The following is a 23802-nucleotide window of genomic DNA, read 5'->3' as shown; positions in this document are numbered from 1 at the left end:
ATTTTTTGCTATTGCTGCTGGTCTGTGTTTGTCTTTTCCTCCATTTCCATGGACCCAAGCACTCATATCACACTCTTTCCAGGAAACTCCTATGTTTTTCTGTAGGATTTCTGTGTACTTTTCCATACATGCTACGCTCCTGGACAAATCACCATTATGCTACCTCCTTCCTGGGTTTTAAAAATGTGACTTCTGGTGGTAAGAAAAAAATTCTAAAGATTTCAGAGCAAAAAGCAAAAAACAAATTGGGGGCTGTCAACGCTTTATTTACGTTATAAGGAGCAGCCTCCATCCACAATCACCATCAATTCATGTTAAAAAGAGACTTAAAAAGAAAAGGACAATCAGGACATCTTATCACACTTTTGGATTACAAGGAGCATAAAGAAGTAAAAAAAAAAAAGAAACAAGGGTTTGTGGAAATTGACATGATTTTGTCAGGTAAACATACTATAACCAAACCCCACCCCGCCCCAAAGAAAGACAAAAAGCCTCCACCGTCATGTCATAAAACAAAGCATAGTTCAACATCCAAAAAATAACATAAGCTCAGAATTTAGGGTCCATTCTTTAGGTGAATCCAGCTTTACGAAAACATATTTAGATTTATGGGAAATCTCCTACCTTAGCTTATTTTATCATATTTGGCTTCAGACCAGGAAGACAAAATTTATCATGAAAATATATCAAATTCAGGATAGTGGGGAGAGGGGCTAGTACATAGGAAGGGACTTTCAGCAAAATTGGTGACTTTTTATTTCTTAAGCTAGGTAAGGAACATGGGCGTTACTCTTTATAACATTTTATTATCTTAGAGTGTGAATAATTAATGTGAAAAAATATTTCCATCATCGGCTGGCTTTAAGAAATCACTGATTTAGTTGAATATATCCATTGCAGGAGGAAATAATTGAGGCCAATATGTATGGTTAAGTGACTTGCCCAAGCAGAGCTCAGAGAACAAATCAAGTATTCTTTGCCAGCAGTCTCTTTAGGAAAGCAGAATTCAGATTTCTGTACTGTTAATTCTTTCCATGAGCATCTGTTTGCATTTTATTGTCTATTCCAATTAAGGTGTGAAATCGTATAAAATTCAATAATTTCCATAGTCTCTAGAAAACATTCCTACATCAAATGTAATAGTAAGTGTTTGCTATATTTCAAATTATAAAAATCTAGAAGTATGTTGAGTCAGAAACAGGTTTATGTATTAAAATATATTACTTACGTTTTTCACCTTTAAATGGATGCAAGGGGCTGTGAGAACTAAAGGAAGGTGATTCTATACTTCATCTTCAAAGGAAACAGTTCTACACAGTATCTATGTTAACTTGTTCCCCCGACTAAGACAGCAAAGAATCTCTTTCACGTAATAATTTTTCGATCTGTCCCTTCTTTTTTTAAATTCTCTGACTCTGATCACCAGGAATTTTTTTTTCTAAAAAAAAAAAGAGGCAGGTGGTGATGGTAGATGTGTCTCTGGTTACATACCTCACAGAAAAGTGCAAAACGGTTGGGCCTGGTTTCTTGGGCAAATCGTGGTCAAGAACTCGGTGGTCTAACTGTAGCCAGTTCTGCTGACCTCTGTAAGAGTAAAACAAAACAAAACAAAACAAGAAAGATTAAACAGAAACCCAGAGAAAGGTTTAATAAACACTGTGTTGGCAGAGCTGTGCGGTAACAGTTATTCTCACACATTAATGGTTGGAGTATAACCTGTTACAACCAGTGATGAGGCCAATTTGGCAATTTCTATCAAAATTACAAAAGCACCTGCCTCTGAACCAGCATTGTCATTTCTGGGAGTTAATCAGGATAAACCTGCACATGTGGAAAATAGCCTATGTATAAAGCCACTCACTGTAGCATTGTTTGTAGCAGCAAAAAGGCTCACAACAACCTAAAAATCAAACAGGGTATTGTTTAAAAAAACGAATTTAAACAGCAATGAAATACTATGCAGCCATACCAAAGATCAAGGGTATCTTTACAAACTTATTGTGAACGATTTTCAAAATACGGTGTTAAATGAAAAAGCAAGATGCATAACAGGGAGTATAATATATTGCCATTTTTAAGTTAAAAAAATAGCTAGACATATGTGCATTTATATGTATAAAAATATCTCAAAGAGGATACATCATGAAATGAACAAGAAACTGAAAACACTGGCTGCCTTTGGAGATAAAAAACTAGGTGATACTAAACATATTAATTCTTAAATTCTTATTAAATATAAAATCTGAAATATTTTAGATAGTCAAGAAGGGAAACTTTTCTTTTAATGAAAACACACAGACACAGATAACAATACTACAGCTTTTATAAAAATATGGGGTTGACACACTACTATGTATGGAACAGATAATAAGAACCTACTGAATAGCACAGGGCACTCTATTCAATACTCTGTAATGACCCATATGGGAATAGAATCTAAAAAAAGAGTGGATATATGTATATGTATAACTGACTCACTGTTATACAGCAGAAACTAAAACAACATGGTAAATCAACTAGACTCCAATAAAAAAATTAATTAAAAGATAAAAATAAAAATATGGGGTCAAATACCTTCTGGGGGCTGTTTTTGGATATATATTATGCAATTCCTAACATTTAAGCACGTATTTGTTGATTCATTCAAGGGCTTCACTAAATTCATGGGTATAAACATTCTCCTGAAATTGTGACCTGAGGGATAGAAGAATTGAGACACTGTGGCTGGGGATTGTTTATGTGACTTTTCCAAGATGGTCCCACTAGTTGATCCATTTTAGATTGTAAATTCCCAGAAGGCAGAGACTCCACTTGCTTGCTTATACAAAACTTAAGAACATGCTGATAGCAGTGGGATGTCAAATTACACCAAAACTTATTATGGTTCAGAAGACATTTTCCAACCTATTTTGGTCTTTGAGTACATAATTTTTTAAAAAATCAGAAAACTCTAAGCTGCATTTATTATAAGTAGATAGGAAACGTGAGTAATAATAATAATAATAGCAGCTAATCTTTATTGAGCAACTACTTAGTGACAACCAAGCTGGTACTTTTTTTATATATTAATACTATATTTTACAATAAGTCTGCAAAGAAAAGTGGCAGAGCTGGGATTTGAACCCAAGACTTTCAATACAGGAGAAAATGAGATTAGAGGGTTGAATCAGCTTTTTTTTTTTTTATTTTTGTTTTATTGTAGTAAGAACTCTTACCATGAGATTTATCCTCTTAATAAGTTTTTTTTAACATCTTTATTGGAATATAATTGCTTTACAAGGTGTGTTAGTTTCTGCTTTATAACAAAGTGAATCAGTTTCTGCTTTATAACAAAGTGAATCAGCTATACATATACATATATCCCCATATCTCTTCCCTCTTGCATGTCCCTCCCACTCTCCCTATCCAACCCCTCCAAAAAGAACCAGCTGTTAGTTTTATTGATATTTGCTATTGTTTCCTTGATTTCTTTCCTTCTGCTAACTTTGGGGTATTTTTGTTCTTCTTTCTCTAATTGCTTTAGGTGTGAGGTGAGGTTGTTTATTTGAGATGTTTCTTGTTTCTTAAGGTAGGACTGTATTGCTATAAACTTCCCTCTTAGAACTGCTTTTGCTGCAGCACATAGATTTTGGGTGATCATTTTTTCATAGTCATTTGTTCCTAGGTATTTTTTGATTTCCTCTTTGATTTCTTCAGTGATCTCTTGGTTATTAAGTAGTGTATTGTTTAGCCTCCATGTGTTTGTATTTTTTACAGATTTTTTTCCTGTAATTGATATCTAGTCTCATAGCATTGTGGTCACAAAACTACTTGATACCATTTCAATTTTCTTAAATTTACCAAGGCTTGATTTGTGACCCAAGATATGATCTATCCTGGAGAATGTTCCATGAACACTTGAGAAGAAAGTGTATTCTGTTGTTTTGGGATGGAATGTCCTATAAATATCAATTAAGTCCATCTTGTTTAATGTATCATTTAAAGCTTGTGTTTCCTTATTTATTTTCATTTTGGATGATCTGTCCATTAGTGAAAGTGGGGTGTTAAAGTCCCCTACTATGATTGTGTTACTGTCGATTTCCCCTTTTATGACTGTTAGCATTTGCCTTATGTATCGAGGTGCTCCTATGTTGGGTGCATAAATATTTACAATTGTTGTATCTTCTTCTCGGATTGATCCCTTGATCATTATGTAGTGTCCTTCTTTGTCTCTTGTAATAGTCTTTGTTTTAAAGTCTATTTTGTCTGATACGAGAATTGCTACTCCAGCTTTCTTTTGATTTCCATTTGCATGGAATATCATTTTCCATCCCGTCACTTTCTGTCTGTATACGTCCCTAGGTCTGAAGTGGGTCTATTGTAGACAGCATATATACAGGTCTTGTTTTTGTATCCATTCAGCCAGTCTATGTCTTTTGGTTGGAGCATTTAATCCATTTACATTTAAGTTAATTGTCGATATGTATATTCCTACTGCCATTTTCTTAATTGTTTTGGGTTTGTTATTGTAGGTATTTTCCTTCTCTGTGTTTCCTGCCTAGGAGTTCCTTTAGCATTTGTTGTAAAGCTGGTTTGGTGATGCTGAATTCTCTTAGCTTTTGCTTGTCTGTAAAGGTTTTAATTTCTCCGTCGAATCTGAATGAGATCCTTGCTGGGTAGAGTAATCTTAGTTGTAGGTTTTTCCCTTTCATCACTTTAAATATGTCCTGCCATTCCCTTCTGGCTTTCAGTTTCTGCTGAAAGATCAGGTGTTGACCTTATGGGGATTCCCTTGTTTGCTATTTGTTGTTTTTCCCTTGTTGCTTTTTTATTTTTTCTTTGTATTTAATTTTTGATAGTTTGATTAATATGTGTCTTGGCGTGTTTCTCCTTGGATTTATCCTATATGGGACTCTCTTTGCTTCCTGAACTTGATTAACTATTTCCTTTCCCATATTAGGGAAGTTTTCAACTATAATCTCTTCAAATACTTTCTCAATCCCTTTCTTTTCCTCTTCTTCTTCTGGGACCCCTGTAATTCAAATGTTGGTGTGTTTAATGTTGTCCCAGATGTCTCTGAGACTGTCCTCAATTCTTGTCATTCTTTTTTCTTTATTCTGCTCTGCAGTAGTTATTTCCACTATTTTATCTTCCAGGTCACTTATCCGTTCGTCTACCTCAGTTATTCTGCTATTCATTCCTTCTAGAGAATTTTTAATTTCATTTATTGTGTTGCTCATCATTGCTTGTTTGCTCTTTAGCTCTTCTAGGTCCTTGTTAAACGTTTCTTGTATTTTCTCCATTCTATTTCCAAGATTTTGGATCATCTTTACTATCATTATTCTGAATTATTTTTCAGGTAGACTGCCTATTTCCTTTTCATTTGCTTGGTCTGGTGGGTTTTTACCTTGCTCCTTCATCTGCTGTATGTTTCTCTGTCTTCTCATTTTACTTAATTTGCTGTGTTTGGGGTCTGCTTTTAGCAGGCTGCAGGTTCGTAGTTCCCGTTGTTTTTGGTGTCTGTCCCCAGTGGCTAAGGTTGGTTCAGTGGGTTGTGTCAGCTTCCTGTTGGAGGGGACTGGTACCTGTGTTCTGGTGGATGAGGCTGGATCTTCTCTTTCTGGTGGGCAAGTCCACGTCTGGTGGTGTGTTTTGGGGCATCTGTGGCCTTATTATGATTTTAGGCAGCCTCTCTGCTAATGGATGAGGTTGTGTTCCTGTCTTGCTAGTTGTTTGGCATAGGGCGTCCAGCAGTGTAGCTTGTTGGTCGTTGAGTGAAGCTGGGTGCTGGTGTTGAGATGGAGATCTCTGGGAGATTTTTGCCGTTTGATATTATGTGGAGCTGGGAGATCTCTTGTGGACCAGTGTCCTGAACTCAGCTGTCCCACCTCAGAGGCAGAGCCCTGACTCCTGGCTAGAGCACCAAGAGCCTTTCATCCACATGGCTCAGAATAAAAGGGAGAAAAAAATGAAAAGAAAAGAGAAGGAAGGAAGGAAGAAGATAAAATAAAGTTATTAAAATAAAAAATAATTATTAAGAAAAAATTTTTTAAAGTAATAAAATAAAAAAACAGACAGAAGCCTAGGACAAATGGTAAAAGCAAAGCTATAGAGACAAAATCACACACAGAAGCATACACATACACATTCACAAAAAGAGAAAAAGGGAAAAAAATATATATATCGTTGCTCCCAAAGTCCACCTCCTCAATTTGGGATGATTCGTTGTCTATTCAGGTATTCCACAGATGCAGGGTACATCAAGTTGATTGTGGAGATTTAATCCGCTGCTCCTGAGGCTGCTGGGAGACATATCCCTTTCTCTTCTTCGTTCGCACAGCTCCCAGGGTTCAGCTTTGGGTTTGGACCCGCCTCTGCGTGTAGGTCGCCTGAGGGCGTCTGTTCTTCGCTCAGACAAGACGGGGTTAAAGGAGCCGCTGATTCGGGGGCTCTGGCTCACTCAGGCCGGGGGGAGGGAGGGGTACGGAATGCGGGGCGAGCCTGCGGCAGCAGAGGCCGGCGTGACATTGCACCAGCCTGAGGCGCCGGTCGTTCTCCCGGTGAAGTTGTCCCTGGATACCGGGACCCTGGCAGTGGCGGGCTGCACAGGCTTCCAGGAGGGGAGGTGTGGATAGTGACCTGTGCTCGCACACAGGCCTCTTGGTGGCGGCAGCAGAGGCCTTAGTGTCTCATGCCTGTCTCTGGGGTCCGCGCTGATAGCCGCGGCTCGCGCCCGTCTCTGGAGCTCCTTTAAGCGGCGCTCTTAATCCCGTCTCCTCGCGCACCAGGAAACAAAGAGGCAAGAAAAAGTCTCTTGCCTCTTCGGCAGCTCCAGACTTTTTCCCGGACTCCCTCCCGGCTACCTGTGGCGCACTAACCCCTTCAGGCTGTGTTCACGCCGCCAACCCCAGTCCTCTCCCTGGGATCCGACCTCCGAAGCCCGAGCCTCGGCTCCCAGCTCCGCCCGCCCCGGCGGGCGAGCAGACAAGCCTGTCGGGCTGGTGAGTGCCGGTCGGCACCGATCCTCTGTGCGGGACTCTCTCTGCTTTGCCCTCCGTACCCCTGTTGCTGCGCTCTCCTCCGCGACGCCGAAGCTCCCCCCTCGACCACCCGTAGTCTCCGCCCGCGAAGGGGCTTCTAGTGTGTGGAAACCTTTCCTCCTTCACGGCTCCCTCCCACTGGTGCAGGTCTCGTCCCTATCCTTTTGTCTCTGCTTTTTCTTTTTTCTTTTTCCCTACCCAGGTACGTGGGGGAGTTTCTTGCCTTTTGGGAGGTCTGAGGTCTTCTGCCAGCATTCCGTAGGTGTTCTGTAGGAGGTGTTCCACATGTAGATGGATTTCTGATGTATTTGTGGGGAGGAAGGCGATCTCCGCCTGTTACTCTTCCGCCATCTTGAAGCTCCTCCCCTATTCCTGTTTTATTTTTTATTTTGTCACTTACTAGTTTTAACATAGGAAAAAAGTGTGTCTTTATTTCTGTAGTTATTAGATGAGACTTCCAATAACTGTCTCTAGCTTTCCTTGGAGGAATATTATTAAGATAAGTTGATATAAGTGACATAAGGAAAGGTTCATAGAATTACTGCTTTTGTGGGTAAAAAATATATAAGGATAGGGGACTGGAAGTTAAAAGATTCTTACACTGTATTTGATCAAGTTTAGGATGGCACTGATTTGAAGACATACCCCAATTTCACAGATGCTCAAATGTATGTCTGAAATACATAAAGTATTGTATAGTGTTCAAAAGTTTTCTTAGAGAAAATGAGACTAATTTTGAATTGTCTTTTTTGCTTTTACTTAGGAAGATGTGGCATCATTTAAGAAGCATAATGTAAATTTACATAAACTTGTGTGAAATGATGTCCAAGAATGCAGCAAGTTGTATAATAACATATAGAGCATAAATCAATTATATTAACCACAGAAGACACTCAAATACGATTATATATTGATGAAAATTCTTAGATACACTTCTGGAGAGATACAGAGCAAATTGCTACAATCAAAAGACAGCAGCCTCAACTATGATATTAAGTGTTTTTATAAGAAGATATTCATGTAAAAGTAATACAAAAATAAGTTTTTAGAAAAGAAAAATTAGAACTTAGATTTAAAAAAACTACCCATAATTTCACCAATAGGATGAAGTCAGAAGAACAAAAAGTGAAAATTACCTTTAACTCTATCATTGAGATATATTCCAGGTTAACATGCTGTTTTCTAGCCTTTGAGAGTAAAATGAGATCAAAAAGCACTTATTCCTTATAACCTACTTTTCTCAAGTTTTTCCATCAGCAAATGGGACAGACCTAATCAATACCTCAAAAAGACAGTTGAATTTACACATTCACCTCTATCAGCTGTGTTAGCCCACTATGAAGCAAGCGTCCTTTTTGGCTAGAATTGTATCAGTCAAAGGTCGAGCGTCTCAGGCCCACCGGATGGAACGGTGATCAAAAATCCCAATTGTGTTGTGAAACCTATTTGTTATTTCTTAATAAACAAAGCTCATCCAGCAAATCCTTTCAAAACAAGGAAAGGAAAAAAATGTCAAGTGGGTTGAAGGGGATGGGAACCATTATGGGGAACAAAGTGCTGCCTTAGGAGGGTCGTGACTGCCCTCTAGGGGTAAACACTCGCCCTGCACACAGAACACCAGAAGGCATTAACCGGCGGGAGCTTATTAGGAAATCTATCCCCTCCCTCTAATAGGACCACGAATTTGTTTTTGTTGGTCACCATCACTACTTTTATCATGTAACCGCGTGATTCCATTTTTCCATTCCTCTTCTTGGCCCATGGAGTAGGCTACAGACAGTGGCTAGTTTCATTGACAAAATGTCCCCTCTGCTTTGCCTTACTCTATTTGAAGTTCACCAAAGGCAAAGAGCTGATGTGGCATCTAGGCTGGAAAATGCAATTCAGACAGCATCCTGGGAGGGATCTGACTAAGTGGTTTTATGGGGGCGGGGGAAGGGGAGTGCCGAAAGAAAATACTTTCCAAAAATATTTACCAGACAAGAAAAAGGACTAAGCCTGTGACCAAGACATTCCAAGGAGACACCCTTTGACAGAAGCAATTTTCCAGACCTGTTCCCCAGAAAGGTGGAAATAGCCAATTCCCACTCCCCCCTCCAAGAGCCCAGCTCATACTTCTTCTAAAAATAAACACAGCTAGAGCCAGAAGACACCTTCTAAACTGATCATAATTCAAAAACAGACTCTGCTGTCATTTGCAGGGGAGTGCACGAAGGACATTTTGGAGCCAGGCTTCTTGGAAAGACTATAAGCATTGACCGATGTCACTAAAGAAAATAGCCAAAGGAGGGACTTAAGTGAGACATTCTTCTTCCAATAGAGTATTTAGAAAGAAATCATCCCAAGGCACACGATGGGGAAAGTGGCCCAAGTCAGGAAAGGAAACCATTCATATTATGTATTCCTTACTTTCTGAAGAGAAGGTCCTACAGTCTGAACACTTGATGTATGCCCCCTCTGGTTACGTTCACCTGAGTCTGGAGCTTTCCCAAAAGCCTGCCATGTGGCCAGGGCTCTTTTCCAGCCCACCACGAACCTTACAGCCTGGGACATTTGCAAGACCGCAGTCATTAATCATGTCACTCCCCTGCAGAACATCCTTCAGGGGCCTTGGTGTGCCTTCTGCATCTACATGACTCTCTGGGCTCACCTGTGTGTTTGTCCTTCTTATATCTTAATCCACGCTCAGGCCAGTTTCCTAGCCACTGGGCAGATGTACCATGTTCATGACCATGTCCATGCACTGGTGCACAAAATGACTTTTCCCTGAATGCTGGCTCCTCTCCCCACTACCTAAGATCTAAGTGCCCTCCCAGTTACCCTCCTGTGTGGCTTCCCACTCAAGTCCTCCTTCAGCCTCCTTCAGAGCACACCTTCCTGCCATGACTACGAACAACAGGATGTGTGCATGGGCTCTACATACCCTACCTGTTTAATAGTATAATACTATGACCCTATTTATTATATGTACCTTATATAGTACTTATTATTTTGGTGCTATTATTATGCCCACTGTACAGATGAGAAAACTTGAGTGTCAGAGATATTAAGTCTAAGATCTCATAGCTACCAAGCTTCTATGATGTCCACCCTGCCTCCCTCTCAACCTTTATCTTGTACCACTTTTCCTCTTACTCTCTCTATTCAAGGCATACTGGCTTTTTTTTTTCTTTCTCAAAAATAAAAAATAAAAAACCAAAGTCAAGCTTATTCTCACCTGAGAGTATTTCCACCTGCTTTAGTTAGAAATTAGATTAGTTGGGAAAGCTGCCCCGACTTTTGCAGAACTGGTTCTTGCTTTCTATTATACATCACCTTTTAGAAGCTGTCCTGGTCCACCCTGTCTAAAACTGCATCACCCCACCCCCATTTTTCTTGATCATGGCCTCTTGTTTCATGTTCTTCAAAGCACTTGTCATTTCTGGTATCTTCTCATTTATCTTTTTTTAAGTATTTATTCATTTTGGCTACACTGGGTCTTAGTTGCAGCATGCAGGACCTTTTAGTTGCAGCATGCAGACTCTTAGTTGTGGCATGTGGACTCTTTAGTTGCGGCATGCATGTGGGATCTAGTTCCCCAGCCAGGGATCAAACCCGGGCCCCCTGCATTGGGAGCCCAGTGTGTTACCCACTGGACCACCAGGGAAGTCCCTCATTTATCTATTTATTTACTTGTTCTACTGGACCATACTAGTGCAACATAAGCTCCATGAGAGCAAGAACCTGGTCTGTGTTGTTCACAGCTGAATCCCTGGAAGCTGGAACAAATGCCTGGCATTTAGTGGCACTCAAGAAATAACTGTTGAATGGATAAATTACTCTAATATTCATGATTTTAGCCTCTATTTTATGTCACCTTTCCCTAAATTGTAGTGTTTGTGTACTTATGGTTTTTACCATATAACCTAGCCATCACGTATTTATGGCTTTAAGTCAATGCTGTTTGCTATGATTTCAGTCACATTCAGATTCAACCTGTATGTGTGTGTTTAATCACTGATTCTCATGAACTGGTTCTGTCTTTCCAGCTAGAGCCTGTGCTCAATGGACATCTGCATTTCCTATTTCATCCAGCAGAGGACTGATCAGACAAGGTCGCAAACCGTTGTTGAGTGAACAGATAATTTTGTGATTCAGGATGAGATGGGTGATGTGGAGTGCACTTTTTTCCTGCTTTGTTGAACTCCATTCAGGAAACATCTTAAGTCTGAAATCAAAGTTTTCAGGTTTTTCTATGTCTCCTGACAACTCAGCTGTCTGGGTTTTTTTGGTTTGTTTTTTCTTTGCTTTTTTTGCCCAGCCCAAGTCCTGAGCCCACTGGCATTTCCAGGAGGTCCTAAGCTTGCAGCCCACCAAGGCTGGAAGTAATCAGCAGATACAAAGTGTTAAAAACAAATTAACCCCTTCCTGAGGTAATTTTCTGCCTGGTTAACATGAAGAATGGAAAAACATTTAAACTGAGAGAGTTACGGAAAGAATGCTGGCTGGGTGGTTGGCCAATATATTTTGTGTCTGGAACACGTTTTCTTGAATTTTAATATTTGAAGAGCTCTTTGCAAATTATCCCACAAAGGAGAAGAAATCATTTAATATATCAAGCTGCATATAACTAGACAAGTCAGGCTGCCATAAAGCACGCACACACACATACACACACACACATGCAGAAAAGAGCTGGTAAGACTAAACACCTTTGCTTACACGGAGCTTTAAATTCTTGTGAATTCACTGTTATATACCAGTCTCATTTCAGAGGGGATTTCAATTGTTAAAAATATACACAATATCCACGTTAGCATTAAAAATGTAAGTAAAAGAAAAAAAAAATGAGGGTTACATAAAATGGGCCTAAGTGGAAGTTAGAAATTTCATCCAGCATTAAAGTATATACATATTTATTGGGTGGGCCCCAAAATTGCCTTTAAACTTTCTTGCCACCAAATCCAAACATTAATTCAGTTTCAAGATATGAGTAGATGACACTAGCATTTCTATCCCTGATACATAAGCTAAATAAGCAAGCACAGCTGCATTCAAAGAAATGTGAAGACAGCCTATCATCAAGAATAACAAGATCATTGCAACAAATTTCTAAGGCACTTGGGACAATGTTCTGAGTTCTTAGAATGATCAATATTCCCTTTCTTCTCCTTTTACCAGAGTTCTAAAGAAAAACCAGTATTAAAAATTCTTCAGCTAAGCAGGACATATTCTAATTTTTGGAGCATTCCCCTGCCCCTGCTTTTGGTTGAGAGTTATGCACATAGGTAACCCAGACAAAAGGTAAAAATATGAAAACTCTTACGTGTCATCTGTAAACGTGATTCCAAAATACTCCTTTTCTTTCAGGTTGAAATGCGAAGCCACGAGGTCCAGCAACTCTCTTGATAAAAGTTTGGGCTGTTAAGATAAAAATATGATTAGAAACAATTTGGTCCCCTCTCTCTCTCACTGCTACCACTTTCCTCTGTCCCAAACAGTTTAAAGCAGCCTTTGTTTGTTTGTTTTCGGATGCCCGTGCCCTTTTGTTGCTTAATCTACTAGAGACCATTCTCTAAGGGTTTGGGAAGGGGAGGAAATGGGAACAGGAACATCACTGAGATCATCATTTTGATATATCTGCAATTCCATCCAGCACCTTATTTTTTCCTCTAAAGTAAAAGTGTATTCACAAATGCATTGGTGTTTTGGAAAAAATGCTCTTTTATATACAGTATGGTGCTAGTGATCAAGACAAAGAATATTAAACACCGCCTAGATTGTAGGAATAACTTGGCTTGGTGACGGTCAATTGAAGAGGCTCAAGACCCAAAGGCTCAAGACCCAGAGAGGACTAACAACCACCACCACAACAACACAATAATAATAGTGACTGTTTATTGTGCTGGACTCCTTCTACCCATTATTTCATTTTAATCACTACAATGAGTCTATGAAGTAGGGGTTCTTGCCATTTTATAGATGAGCCAACAAAGGCCAAGAGCAGTCAAGCACCTTGCTTGATGTTCCAGTTAGTTAAGGACCAGATTTGAACCCTGTTTTGTCTGAATCCAAAGACTAATAAGCTTTTCACTTCTTTCCAGGGATGGAGCAATTGTATCCATTGTGCAGATCATCATCACCAGTACTTACTGGGCACCTCATTAGAGGAAGAATCTAGTCTATGAACTTTTGGGAAGCACTGGCTCTGGTGGGAAGAAGCATGGTTTGGAATCAGCCAGAATGTCCAGAGTGAGAGCGGATGGTGGATTTGCAGAGACTGGGGAAGGAAAGGGGGATTTGCCGGGAGGCATTCTAGGTGGACTTCTTTTGAACTTTGAGCCACACATTTTAGGGCTCGTTGTGGTAGTTTGAGGGTTGGATGTTTCTTGTTGGGGAGGAAAGAACAGTCATGATAAAAAAAGAAGAAAGGAAAAAATGTTAAAGGAAAAGAAAAAAGAAAAGAAAAGAAATAGAAATCTAGACCAAAAGGTCTACTTTGGTGAAACTATGATTGATGTGCTATTTTCATTCTAATTGAAGCCTGTACACAGTGGGCTCGGCACAGCCTCAGAAAGGGGAAGAATTTAGGTTTGGTGAAGGGAGGGAATTCCAGCCATGGCTTTAGGTGTGGCTGTCATCAGGCACTTCCATGATTTTTTAAGATTCTGGGTCCAGAGTGTTGGGTGAAAAAAGAGAGAAGCATCAATAATTAAGATATCATCACTCATATAAGTCCCATGTGTTTTACAGAGATTTCGTTCACGTATATAATCTAGTTTGATGTTTTTTTAATTATACTGAAGTATAGTTGATTTACAATGTTGTGTTAATTTCTACTGTACAGCAAATTGACTCAGTTATACATATACATATATATATATATATGCTTTTTTAATATTCTTTTCCACTATGGTTTATCACAGGATATTGAATATAGTTCCCTGTGCTATACAGTAGGACCTTGTTTATCCATCCTGTATCTACGAGTTTGTATCTGCTAATCCCAAGCTCCCAAGTTCCCAAGCTCCCAAGCTGACTTGCAGACATAGAGAATAGACTTGTGGCTGCCGAGGGGGAGGGCGGGGGAGGGAAGGATTGGGAGCTTGGGATTAATCTAGTATGATTTTAACCATTATTTCTGAGAGGAATATTAGGCAATCTTAATGCCAGTTCATAGCTGTTGAAACTGGGTATTTAACTTGGACCATGCCATGTGACAGGAAAGTGGCAGAATGACAAGTCTCAGCTCACAAAAACCCTTTCGGGGAAGCATTATGGTCTCCAGTTTACCAACAAGAGGTGATTCAGAGAAGTCAAGTCACTTGCCCAGGGTCACACAGCTACTGAGTGTCAAAGCTGAGACTGCAATCCAAGCAACTCTGAATCCTGTCACCAGTCTCTAGTTACTCTTAAATACAGCTAGGTTTCCTGGCTTTGAAGCTTTATCCCCCATAAACAACCCTGTGTCACTGGCTCTGAGGCACAGATAAGCAAGCAGGCTGAACATAGGCCACAAGGCCTACAGAGGGAACCAGGATGGCTTGTCCCTGTGTGGCATCACCTACCTGAACCAGCAGCTCCAATCTCCTGTCATCCAGGAGGTGCACCTGGCAGTGCCTGCCTTCTGTCATCTGTGGAGACAAGACAGCAAGAGTGGCATCAGGCTGGGGCTGGCAGGCAAACCCTTCAACTTGATTTACCATTTCTTTTACGGGTGATGTGCTCAGCCTAAAAATGCTATCAGTCGAGTTAATCAACAGGTTTGGTCATAAACAGATTTATTATATGGCATCAGCTCTTGCATTTACTTTTATTTATTTATTTATTTATTTATTTATTTTTATTGTATATTTTTTGGCTGCGTTGGGTCTTTGTTGCTGTGCGAGGCTTTCTCTAGTTGTGGCTAGTGGGGGCTACTCTTTGTTGCGGTGCGCGGGCTTCTCATTGCCGTGGCTTCTCTTGTTGCAGAGCACCGGCTCTAGGTGCATGGGCTTCAGTAGTTGTGGCTCGCGGGCTTAGTTGCTCCGCGGCATGTGGGATCTTCCCGTACCAGGGCTTGAAGCCATGTCCCCTGCATTGACAGGCAGATTCTTAACCACTGTGCCACCAGGGAAGTCCCTATTTTTATTTTTTTAGCTCTTAGATTTAAAAGAAAAAAGAATGAAAAGCAAAGACCACTCAATATATTGAAAAAACAATACCTATACAACACACAAAATTATACTATGAAAAGCAGGTTTCCTTCCCAGAGGAAACTACTATACTTTTCCTTGAATCAATATTTTATTTTCCAAATGAAGATGGTTTTATTCATTGTTGTGTTTTAATAAACACAATACATGCATAATTATAGGATGAAAAACAAATGATACTAAAGTTAAAATGTAAAGTGTCCATTTTTGAAGCTTTGGCCCTCCTTTGTAGTATTCATATCACTACCATAATTAACAGTTAAGAATAGTTAAGGTAGGGAGTTCCCTGGCGGTCCAGTGGTTAAGAATCGGTCCTGCAATGCAGCGACACTGGTTCGATCCCTGGTCAGGGAGCTAAGGTCCCACATGCCGCAGGGCAACTAAGCCCGCGCACCACAACTAGAGCAACTAGAGAGCCCGCATGCCGCAACTACCGAGCCCATGTGCTCTGGAGCCCGCGTGCCACAACTAATGAGCCCGTGTGCCCGCATGCCACAACTAGAGAGAAGCCCACGCACTGCAACAAAAGATCTCATGTGCCACAACTAAAAAATAACAACGCAGCTAAAAAATAAATATTTTAAAAAAAGAAGAGTTAAGATACCCAGTTAAGAACAATTAGATGTATAAATTACTAATTATATTTAATTTTTTATCACTTATAACTGCAATACTGGGAAATTACTCCTTGTAAAGTATTTAAACAATGCATAAAATGCAAAGATCAACTTTGAGTAACTCATGCTCCAAACCTTTCTACCTGCAGAAATTACCACTCTGTCAGATTGAGGAGAATCCTCACAGACCATCTTTATATGGATTTTCAGATATACACGTATACATGTTAAAAAAACATATTCTCATGTTAAATGTTTTACTTTAATATTATTATATTGGACATATTTTGAAATGAAGCAGGTACTCTTTTTTTTAAACTTTTTTTAATAATTAATTTGTTTTTATTTATTTATTTATTTTTGGCTGCATTGGATCTTCATTGCTGCGTGTGGGCTTTCTCTAGTTGTGGCGAGCGGGGGCTACTCTTTGTTGCGGTGTGTGGGCTCCTCACCGTGGTGGCTTCTCTTGTTGTGGAGCACGGGCTCTAGGCACATGGGCTTCAGTAGTTGTGGCGTGCAAGCTCAGTAATTGGGGCTCGCGGGCTCTAGAGCACAGGCTCAGTAGTTGTGGCACACGGGCTTAGTTGCTCCCTGGCATGTGGGATCTTCCCGGACCAGGGCTCGAACCCATGTCCCCTGCACTGGCAGGCAGATTCTTAACCACTGGACCACCAGGGAAGTCCCGAAGCAGGCACTCTTAATATTTGTGTGTGTGTGTGTGTATGTGTGTGACTGCGGTGTCTGTGTATATGGATATTTATATGTGTATGGTTTTTTTCAATTGAAGTGGAACTATGCTATACTTACTGTTTTGCCCCTTGCTTTTTTAATTCAATATTTCTTGGAAATCTTTCCAATGTCAACACATATAGACCGACCTCATTCTTTATAAAGGTTCTATAGTATCAAATCATTGTGCAGAGGTATTTAATGAGTCTCCTGCTGAGAAACACTTAGACTGTTTCTAGCTTTTTGCTGTCATAAGCAATGTCACAATAAATTTTGCACATCCAGCTTTGTCCATGCATGTGGAATTGCTGGGTTACTTTTGAAAAGCATCAGCAGCACTTTGTCTCTTAGGTGTTGTACAAAACTGTAAGACCTTGGGAATTCCCTGGCAGTCCAGTGGTTAGGACTCAGCACTTGCATTGCCAGGGGCCCAGGTCTAGAACTAAGATCCTGCAAGTCACCATGACTCTGCAGAAAACTAAACTAAACAAAACAAAACTATAAGACATGGAAACACAGATACATATAATCCCAATTTAAAAAGAAAATTGCTTCCATTACTGAGCACCAACTACATACTTAGCATTGCTCTAGGTGTTTATTTTTTTATTTTTTTATTTTTTTGCTGTACGCGGGCCTCTCACTGCTGTGGCCTCTCCCGTTGCGGAGCACAGGCTCCGGACACACAGGCTCCGCGGCCATGGCTCGCGGGCCCAGCCGCTCCGCGGCATGTGGGATCTTCCGGGATCGGGGCACGAACCCGTGTCCCCTGCATCGGCAGGCGGACTCTCAACCACTGCGCCACCAGGGAAGCCCTGCTCTAGGTGTTTATAATCTTATCTCTGAGCTGCATAGTCACCTTCTGGGATTGGTGTTGTTATCCCCAATTCAACAGATGAGAAAATTGAGTCTCAGAGTGGGATAAGCAATCTGTTTTTAATGTGAAAAACACTAATTACAATATCTTACTTACATTTTTGATTGAGCTCTGCTCTAAAAGCCTAGAAAGCAGCTCAGCTGGTTAGATTGGAGATGTGGCCCATAGGAACCTTGGAAGTAGTGCTAAGGGGTAAGTGGGAAGCTTTACGTTGCCCCATGGCCACTGATTATGCCCTCAAACTCTGCAAAGCCAGGTCACATACACATCTCTGGTGGCAAGAGGAAAGGGAACAAATCTTTATTTGTTTCAGGCACTAAACTGGGAACTTTATGGAAATTATCTCATTAAAGTGCCACAAAACTCTACAATATGGCAACATCCCCATTTTACAGACAAGGAAGTCAAGGTACAGAGTTTAAGGTTAATCATTCAAATTTGCCTGGGCAAGAAAAAACCAAGGTAAAATTTGAATTAATGTCTAACTGAAAAAAAAAGTCATCTTTTTTCTACTATTCTGTACTACAGGAGGAAATCAATCAATGTGTCAGTTTAAATCATTTAATCTCTTTTGTAAAACCCACACAAGCAAACCCTAAGTACATGCCCTACAGAACAATAAAATAATACCCAGAAGATCAATGGAAACAATATAAATCCATTAAGGGATATGTACACATGTATACATTCTTTTTAATACTCTTTTCCATTACGGTTTATCCAGAATCCTTGTTCCTGAGTTCCATAAAACATCCCTGTATTCCTTCAATGAATCCACTTTTTCCCCGCCTCTCTCTCTTAAGCTAACTTGAGTTGGAGTCTGCTTATTGCAACTAAAAGCATCTTCATATGACACCACGGGTATCTATACCTAAACCAAGGCAAAAGATCCCAGAGGACACGCTCCCTGGATGATGTCACTAATATGGTAAAATCTTCTACTCAGAATCACTGATACTCCCATCACAGACAATACATCAGCCAAGAGAGAGGCTGACATCTGGGGTGGGGGGCCCGGGGAAGAGACTAAACAAACACCCCACCATGTGATGTAATGATATACACGCACAAACTGGAGAAGGGCAGTGCAGATGAACTGGGGAGAAACTGCTACAGTTTTATGCCCACACTGGCACATCTGAACCCTGGCATGTCTGAGCCCACAGTCCTCACCAAGCCCTTTCCTACGTGGGAGGATGGCTCCTCCGGGAGATCAAAGGGCTAATTTGATCATCAATAACCACAGAAAAACCTGCCCTTGTCACTTAAATCAAAAGTTGAAAGGTGGTGGATGTATCTTGTTGGTCAAAAAAATGTTTATGAATAACTTTCAGTTGCTGCTATTAGAAATCAGGAGATGCCATTTAAAAAAAAATTTAGATGGTAAGGTCTAGAAACACTGGGCTGGATTTCCTTCATGGCCACATGTGGCCAGGGAAGGGCAGAACAGCCCCCTCTGTAGGTAGTGTTGGTGGTCTCTGGCTCACACATGTGTATTATCTGCCAGGTTCCTGGGAGTCCTACTATGTGAATAAGCAAACTACATTCAAGTTCACTCTGTACCAGGGAAGAGACACAACCAAACGTCAAAGGAAGGCCTGCTGTGCACCAGGCAAAGGACTTGAGGCCTGACCCTCATTAACATATAGTATTCCAAAATAACTGACCAAAAGTCAGGTAGTCCTAATTCAGACCTTCCAGTGTAACAGGGTTTCTAACAAAGTTTAGGGGGATAAAATTTCAAATCCAAGCTACGTGTGAACCAAGTGTGAACCAATGCATTTATGTGATGGCAAGAGAAAAACAGAAGAGGCTTCAGAATAAAAATACCATTCATGTTCTCTTCTTTTAAAAAAAATACTATTTCAGTCTCTACACAAACCTATGAAAGGAGGCATCCTCATTTCAAGCACCAGGAAACTGAGGCCTGAGAAATGATGGAACTTGTACAAGCGTTCTAAGCCAGACTTGGGCTCACAATCATATTTTTATCTCTTACTACCTCTGTTACCTTAAAAAAGTTACTCAGTGTTTCCAAACCTCATAAGCAACATCCTGACAGCTTTTAATCTGACACCCTTGAGAGTGAAATATACCACTTCTGAGGACCACATTTATTATAGTCCCCATGTGCTTGAAAATTAACAAGCAAACAGCTAAACTTTTCTGTAATCCATTTATCCTCCCATTTAGAAAAAAAAAAGCTTTTTAATGGGAGGAGTATTACTAACCCATTTTAAAGAAGATAAATGATGGGTAAAGTTAAAAAGTACATGGTGGAAACGTTCTCCAGAGATGATGGAGCAGAAATAAAAAGAGAGAGGGGAACACTCGTTCCTGTGTCCTTCTGTGACCCTGCCACCCGGCTAGGCATTTTATTTATTTATGTATTTTTGGCATCACATGGCATGAGGGATCTTAGTTCCCTAATCAGGGATCAAACCCACGCCCCCTGCGGTAGAAACACGGATTCTTAACTACTGGACTGCCAGGGAAGTCCCTGGCTGGGTATTTTAATAATAACATTAGCAACACAACCAACAGACGCTTTCTACATCCCAGGCAACGCGCTAAGCACTTTACATGTACGAACATATGCAAGCCCTTGTGATACTCACAGGTAACATTACCTCCCAGTAACACAGGAGAAAGAGGTTACTAGAGAGATTATAAATAACAAGATTCATAAATGGCAGAACTACACCCAAACCCAAAGTCCAAGCTCTTAACCACTTAGCTACCCACAAGGTACTCCCTACGCTATAAAGTGACAAATTGTGGGAAAGCCTTCCCACGCAGCCCATTTTCAGGAGAGGAGATGAGTGGGTAGAAAGGGAAAAACAATACGTCATAAAACAGGTGTGAAAAGTGCCAGGGCAAAATCATTTGACTAGAATTAGTTAGAATTGTAGAACTTAAGAGTCTTAGAAGGGATCTAATCACCGCCGCTTATTTGGAACGTGGGGAAATTAAGGAAAGATGTGCCCGGAGCCACACAGCAAGTCAATGTGAGCTCCAGGATTAAAACTCAGGACTCTGGAACCTAAAAAAATAAAACCAACTAGTGAATATAAGAAAAAAGGAACAGACTCACAGATATAGAGAACAAACGAGTGGTTACCAGTGGGGAGAGGAAAGGGGGGAGGCGCAAGATAGGGTAGGGGATTCAGTGGTACAAACTACTGTGTATAAAATAAATAGGCTACAAGGATATATTGTACAGCACAGGGAATATAGCCAATATTTTATAATAACTTTAAATGCAACTTAATCTTTAAAAATTGTGAATCACTATGCTGTACACCTGAAATTTACATAATAAAACTCAGGACTCTGTCTTTCAGGCCCGACATGAGGTGAGCATGACGTTACTCAGCTGCTAAATACCACCTTATGCAAATGCACTTCTTTTCCCAACAGATGGATTTGTTTCTTTTAATTTTTTAAAAATACTGTAAACATAAAAAGAAAAAAAACCCCGGCATTTCTTACTTATTTTCAAACATGACTCCCACTGAAGCTTTCTCTTCTAATTTCATCCACAGGAGTTATATTTAAAGGGAGCTGTTCATGGATCACAATGATTATATCTACACATTCAAAATCACCTTTGAGACCCATAGAGACCATCAGAGCAGTTTCGGATTTGGCCCCTACCCGGTGACAACTAATAGCAGCAATGCCTTGTGTGGAATAGAAAAACATGTAAGAAATTCATCTCTTTGGAAACTTTCGCTTGACACCCACCCAGACTTGATATCCTTCCCACCACCCTCTCCCACCTTCAACCTCAGGAAATCGGAGGTTAAAATTGTGCATGTTGGATTAAAACTCCCACCTCAGTGGTTGCCCTGCGTTTGTTCCCCAGTTGATAGAGCAGGTCCTCAGAGGCTAAGCGCTGAGTGCTGGTGGAAGGGCCTTCTCCATCTGGTCAGTGGTTAAATGAGGAAGATCAGAAAGGAAGTAAGAACTGGCCACAGGCCAGAACTCTGCTTCATGGGGTGCGCTGACATGCAGCCTATAGTGGGGTTCAAGTCTGTGTGAACTTCACCCTCACGCCCCACCAAATCCCAATCCCACTACCTGATTCAGGAGGTGAGAGCAGACAGTCCGTAAAACAAACAAAAAACAAACAAAATAAAAACCAAAAAGCCCCTAAGGCAAGTCAAGATAGGGCAGGGTGGGATCATTCCTAATGACTGGGGGCGCTTAGAAAGCAACAGGAAATACCAAAAAAGGACCAGAACCCTAGCCTACTTTGGTTTTGCTTTAGTAGCTCTTTGGAACAGGGAAATATAAAAGCTTGGTAAGGAAGCATCAAGCTTCATTTCCTCTCTTTCATTCCCTTTTGACCTTTTCTGAAAGTTCAGCAAAAGAGGACCTGTCTCATTAAAATGACTCCCCAAGATTTTTTGTGGGATGACCTATCCACCATCATCATTAGAGTCTAATCCACCATCATCTCTTGCCTGGATGTGTGCAAAATCAGCTACCTAACTGGGCTTGGTGCTTTTGAGTCCAATTTCCGTACAGCCCTGTGAATGATCTCTTCAAAATACAGATCCAATCCCTTCACTCCTCTGCTTAAAAACGCCCAGTGGCTTCTCAAGCAATACAATGGAGAATCCGACTCCTTGCCTTGCTCACAGTGTCCATGTTACCTGACTCACCACCCTCTCTAACTTAATGTCCAACCCATCTGCCTTGCCTAGACACACCAGCCATACTGACCTTCTTTTCTTTTTTCTTATCTTTATATTTATTTATTTATTTGGCCACCCCGCATGTGGGATGTTAGTTCCTGGACCAGGAATCAAACCCACGCCCCCTGTATTGGAAGTGCAGAGTATTAACTCTGCCAGGGAACTCCCGACCTTCTTTTCTTCCTCAGAATAAAGGCTTGTTCCTACTTTGAGACTTTGCATATGCTGTTCCCTCTGTCTGGAATGCTCTTTTCCCAGATCACGGCACAACTGGGTGCTTTTGCAACTTTTAGATGTTAAATCAAATGTCACCATCCCCAAAAGGCCTTCCGTCTCCTCAGTGTAAAGTACAGCCTGGACACTGTCTCTCATACCACACTGCTTTATTTTCTTTGTAGCTAATATTTCTTTTTGGTTGTTGTTTGTTTATCCTCTATCTTTCACCACCAGAACGTAAATTCCACGGGGGAGGCCTTGGTTGATTTGTTTACCATTGTATCCCCAGGGCCTGGAACAGGGCCTGGTACACAGTAAGAATGTGGACAATAAATCTCTGCTCAGGGGAGGAATACTTTAACTGGTCAGAGTCTAGACACAGGTACCAATGAAATATTCACAAGTGATTTAAACATGTAGAGCATAATGTAAAGTGAGGATGTTCCAAAAACACCTCCCAAGCCTTGACCCAGACAGACTTACACATTTAAAAAACAAGCTTTCCACCCAGAGAACAAGGTGAGCTATTAATTCCTCACCAGATGAGACATCCTGGAGGAATTGGAGAGAGGGACGTATCTAGGACGTTCTTACTTTGGGATCTATTGAGTGGACAGAGTTTTAGATTTCACCCACATGATGTCAACTCCAGCTGAACAGGGTCCCTTTATATCATCTCTGGGTGCTGAGTGAATATGAGCTATTGACACTCTCGTTCAGAGAATGGCCTAGACTGACACAGATGTCTCCAATCCCAGTCAGCTGCGATTTCCCCTCAAGGTCTTTCAAGACGGTGCCTGCCCTCCCAGTGTGCAATCATTGGGAACTTCTTTTTTTCACTACCAACCAACCATTCTCCTAGCTTCTAGGAAGCATGTAGGACACGTCACACGAGCGCTAAGCACTTCATGTGGGTAGTATCTTCTTGCATGCTGTGAACAACCCTAGGAGGTAAGAAGTTTTACTGTTGAGATTTTATAGGCGGCAGAACTGAAGGACAGAGAGGTTCAGTAACTTGTCTAGGGTCATGTTGCTGTGACCTGGGGTAGAATCTCCGGACCATTAGTCGTATCAAAGTAGGACTCTTGGGCGTCCCTTGCAGGTTCACTGGGACTGGAGTAGGAAAACGAGAGACAGTAAGTAGGGAAGAAGCAGCCATAGCATAAAAGCAGCAGAAGAGGAAAGGAAAATGGGCCGCGGTGGGGAGAGTGATACAGAAGGGGAGAATTCAGTTAACTAAAGATGAAATTGAGTAGCTGAGTAATCTGCCTTAGGAAAAATGTTAGTAAGTAACAGTTGCTGTGGGCTGGCTCTTTTCAGAGACCTTTCTTCTATTTACATGGGCCTTTTAAATTCTCTCATGACAACCCTGTGAGGTAGATCCCAATCCTGCTTCACTGTGTGGGTGAGAAAATTGAGGCTCAGAGAAGGTAACTGAGGGACCCCAGCCCACAGGTCTCCACTAGG

General features: G+C 40.9%; 1 protein-coding gene across 9 annotated transcripts in view; it reads right to left on the bottom strand.

The window, feature by feature from the left end:
- FRMD4B (FERM domain containing 4B) overlaps window positions 1-23802 on the bottom strand; it is a 322972-nt gene that overhangs the window by 109729 nt on the left and 189441 nt on the right. For all 9 annotated transcript variants that reach the window (XM_082637923.1, XM_082637922.1, XM_082637926.1 and 6 more), the window contains 3 exons: window positions 14567-14632; window positions 12325-12419; window positions 1492-1584 (listed from right to left, as the gene is read on the bottom strand). In XM_082637923.1, the coding sequence (XP_082494049.1) occupies window positions 1492-1584; window positions 12325-12419; window positions 14567-14632 (254 nt within the window). The remainder of the gene's footprint in view (window positions 1-1491; window positions 1585-12324; window positions 12420-14566; window positions 14633-23802) is intronic.

Source organism: Mesoplodon mirus (assembly GCF_964341445.2).
Source record: "Mesoplodon mirus genome assembly, chromosome: 12".
Taxonomy (NCBI): domain Eukaryota; kingdom Metazoa; phylum Chordata; class Mammalia; order Artiodactyla; family Ziphiidae; genus Mesoplodon; species Mesoplodon mirus.
Note: the sequence above shows the minus strand (reverse complement) of the source record. Positions and strands in the feature narration are given on the sequence as shown.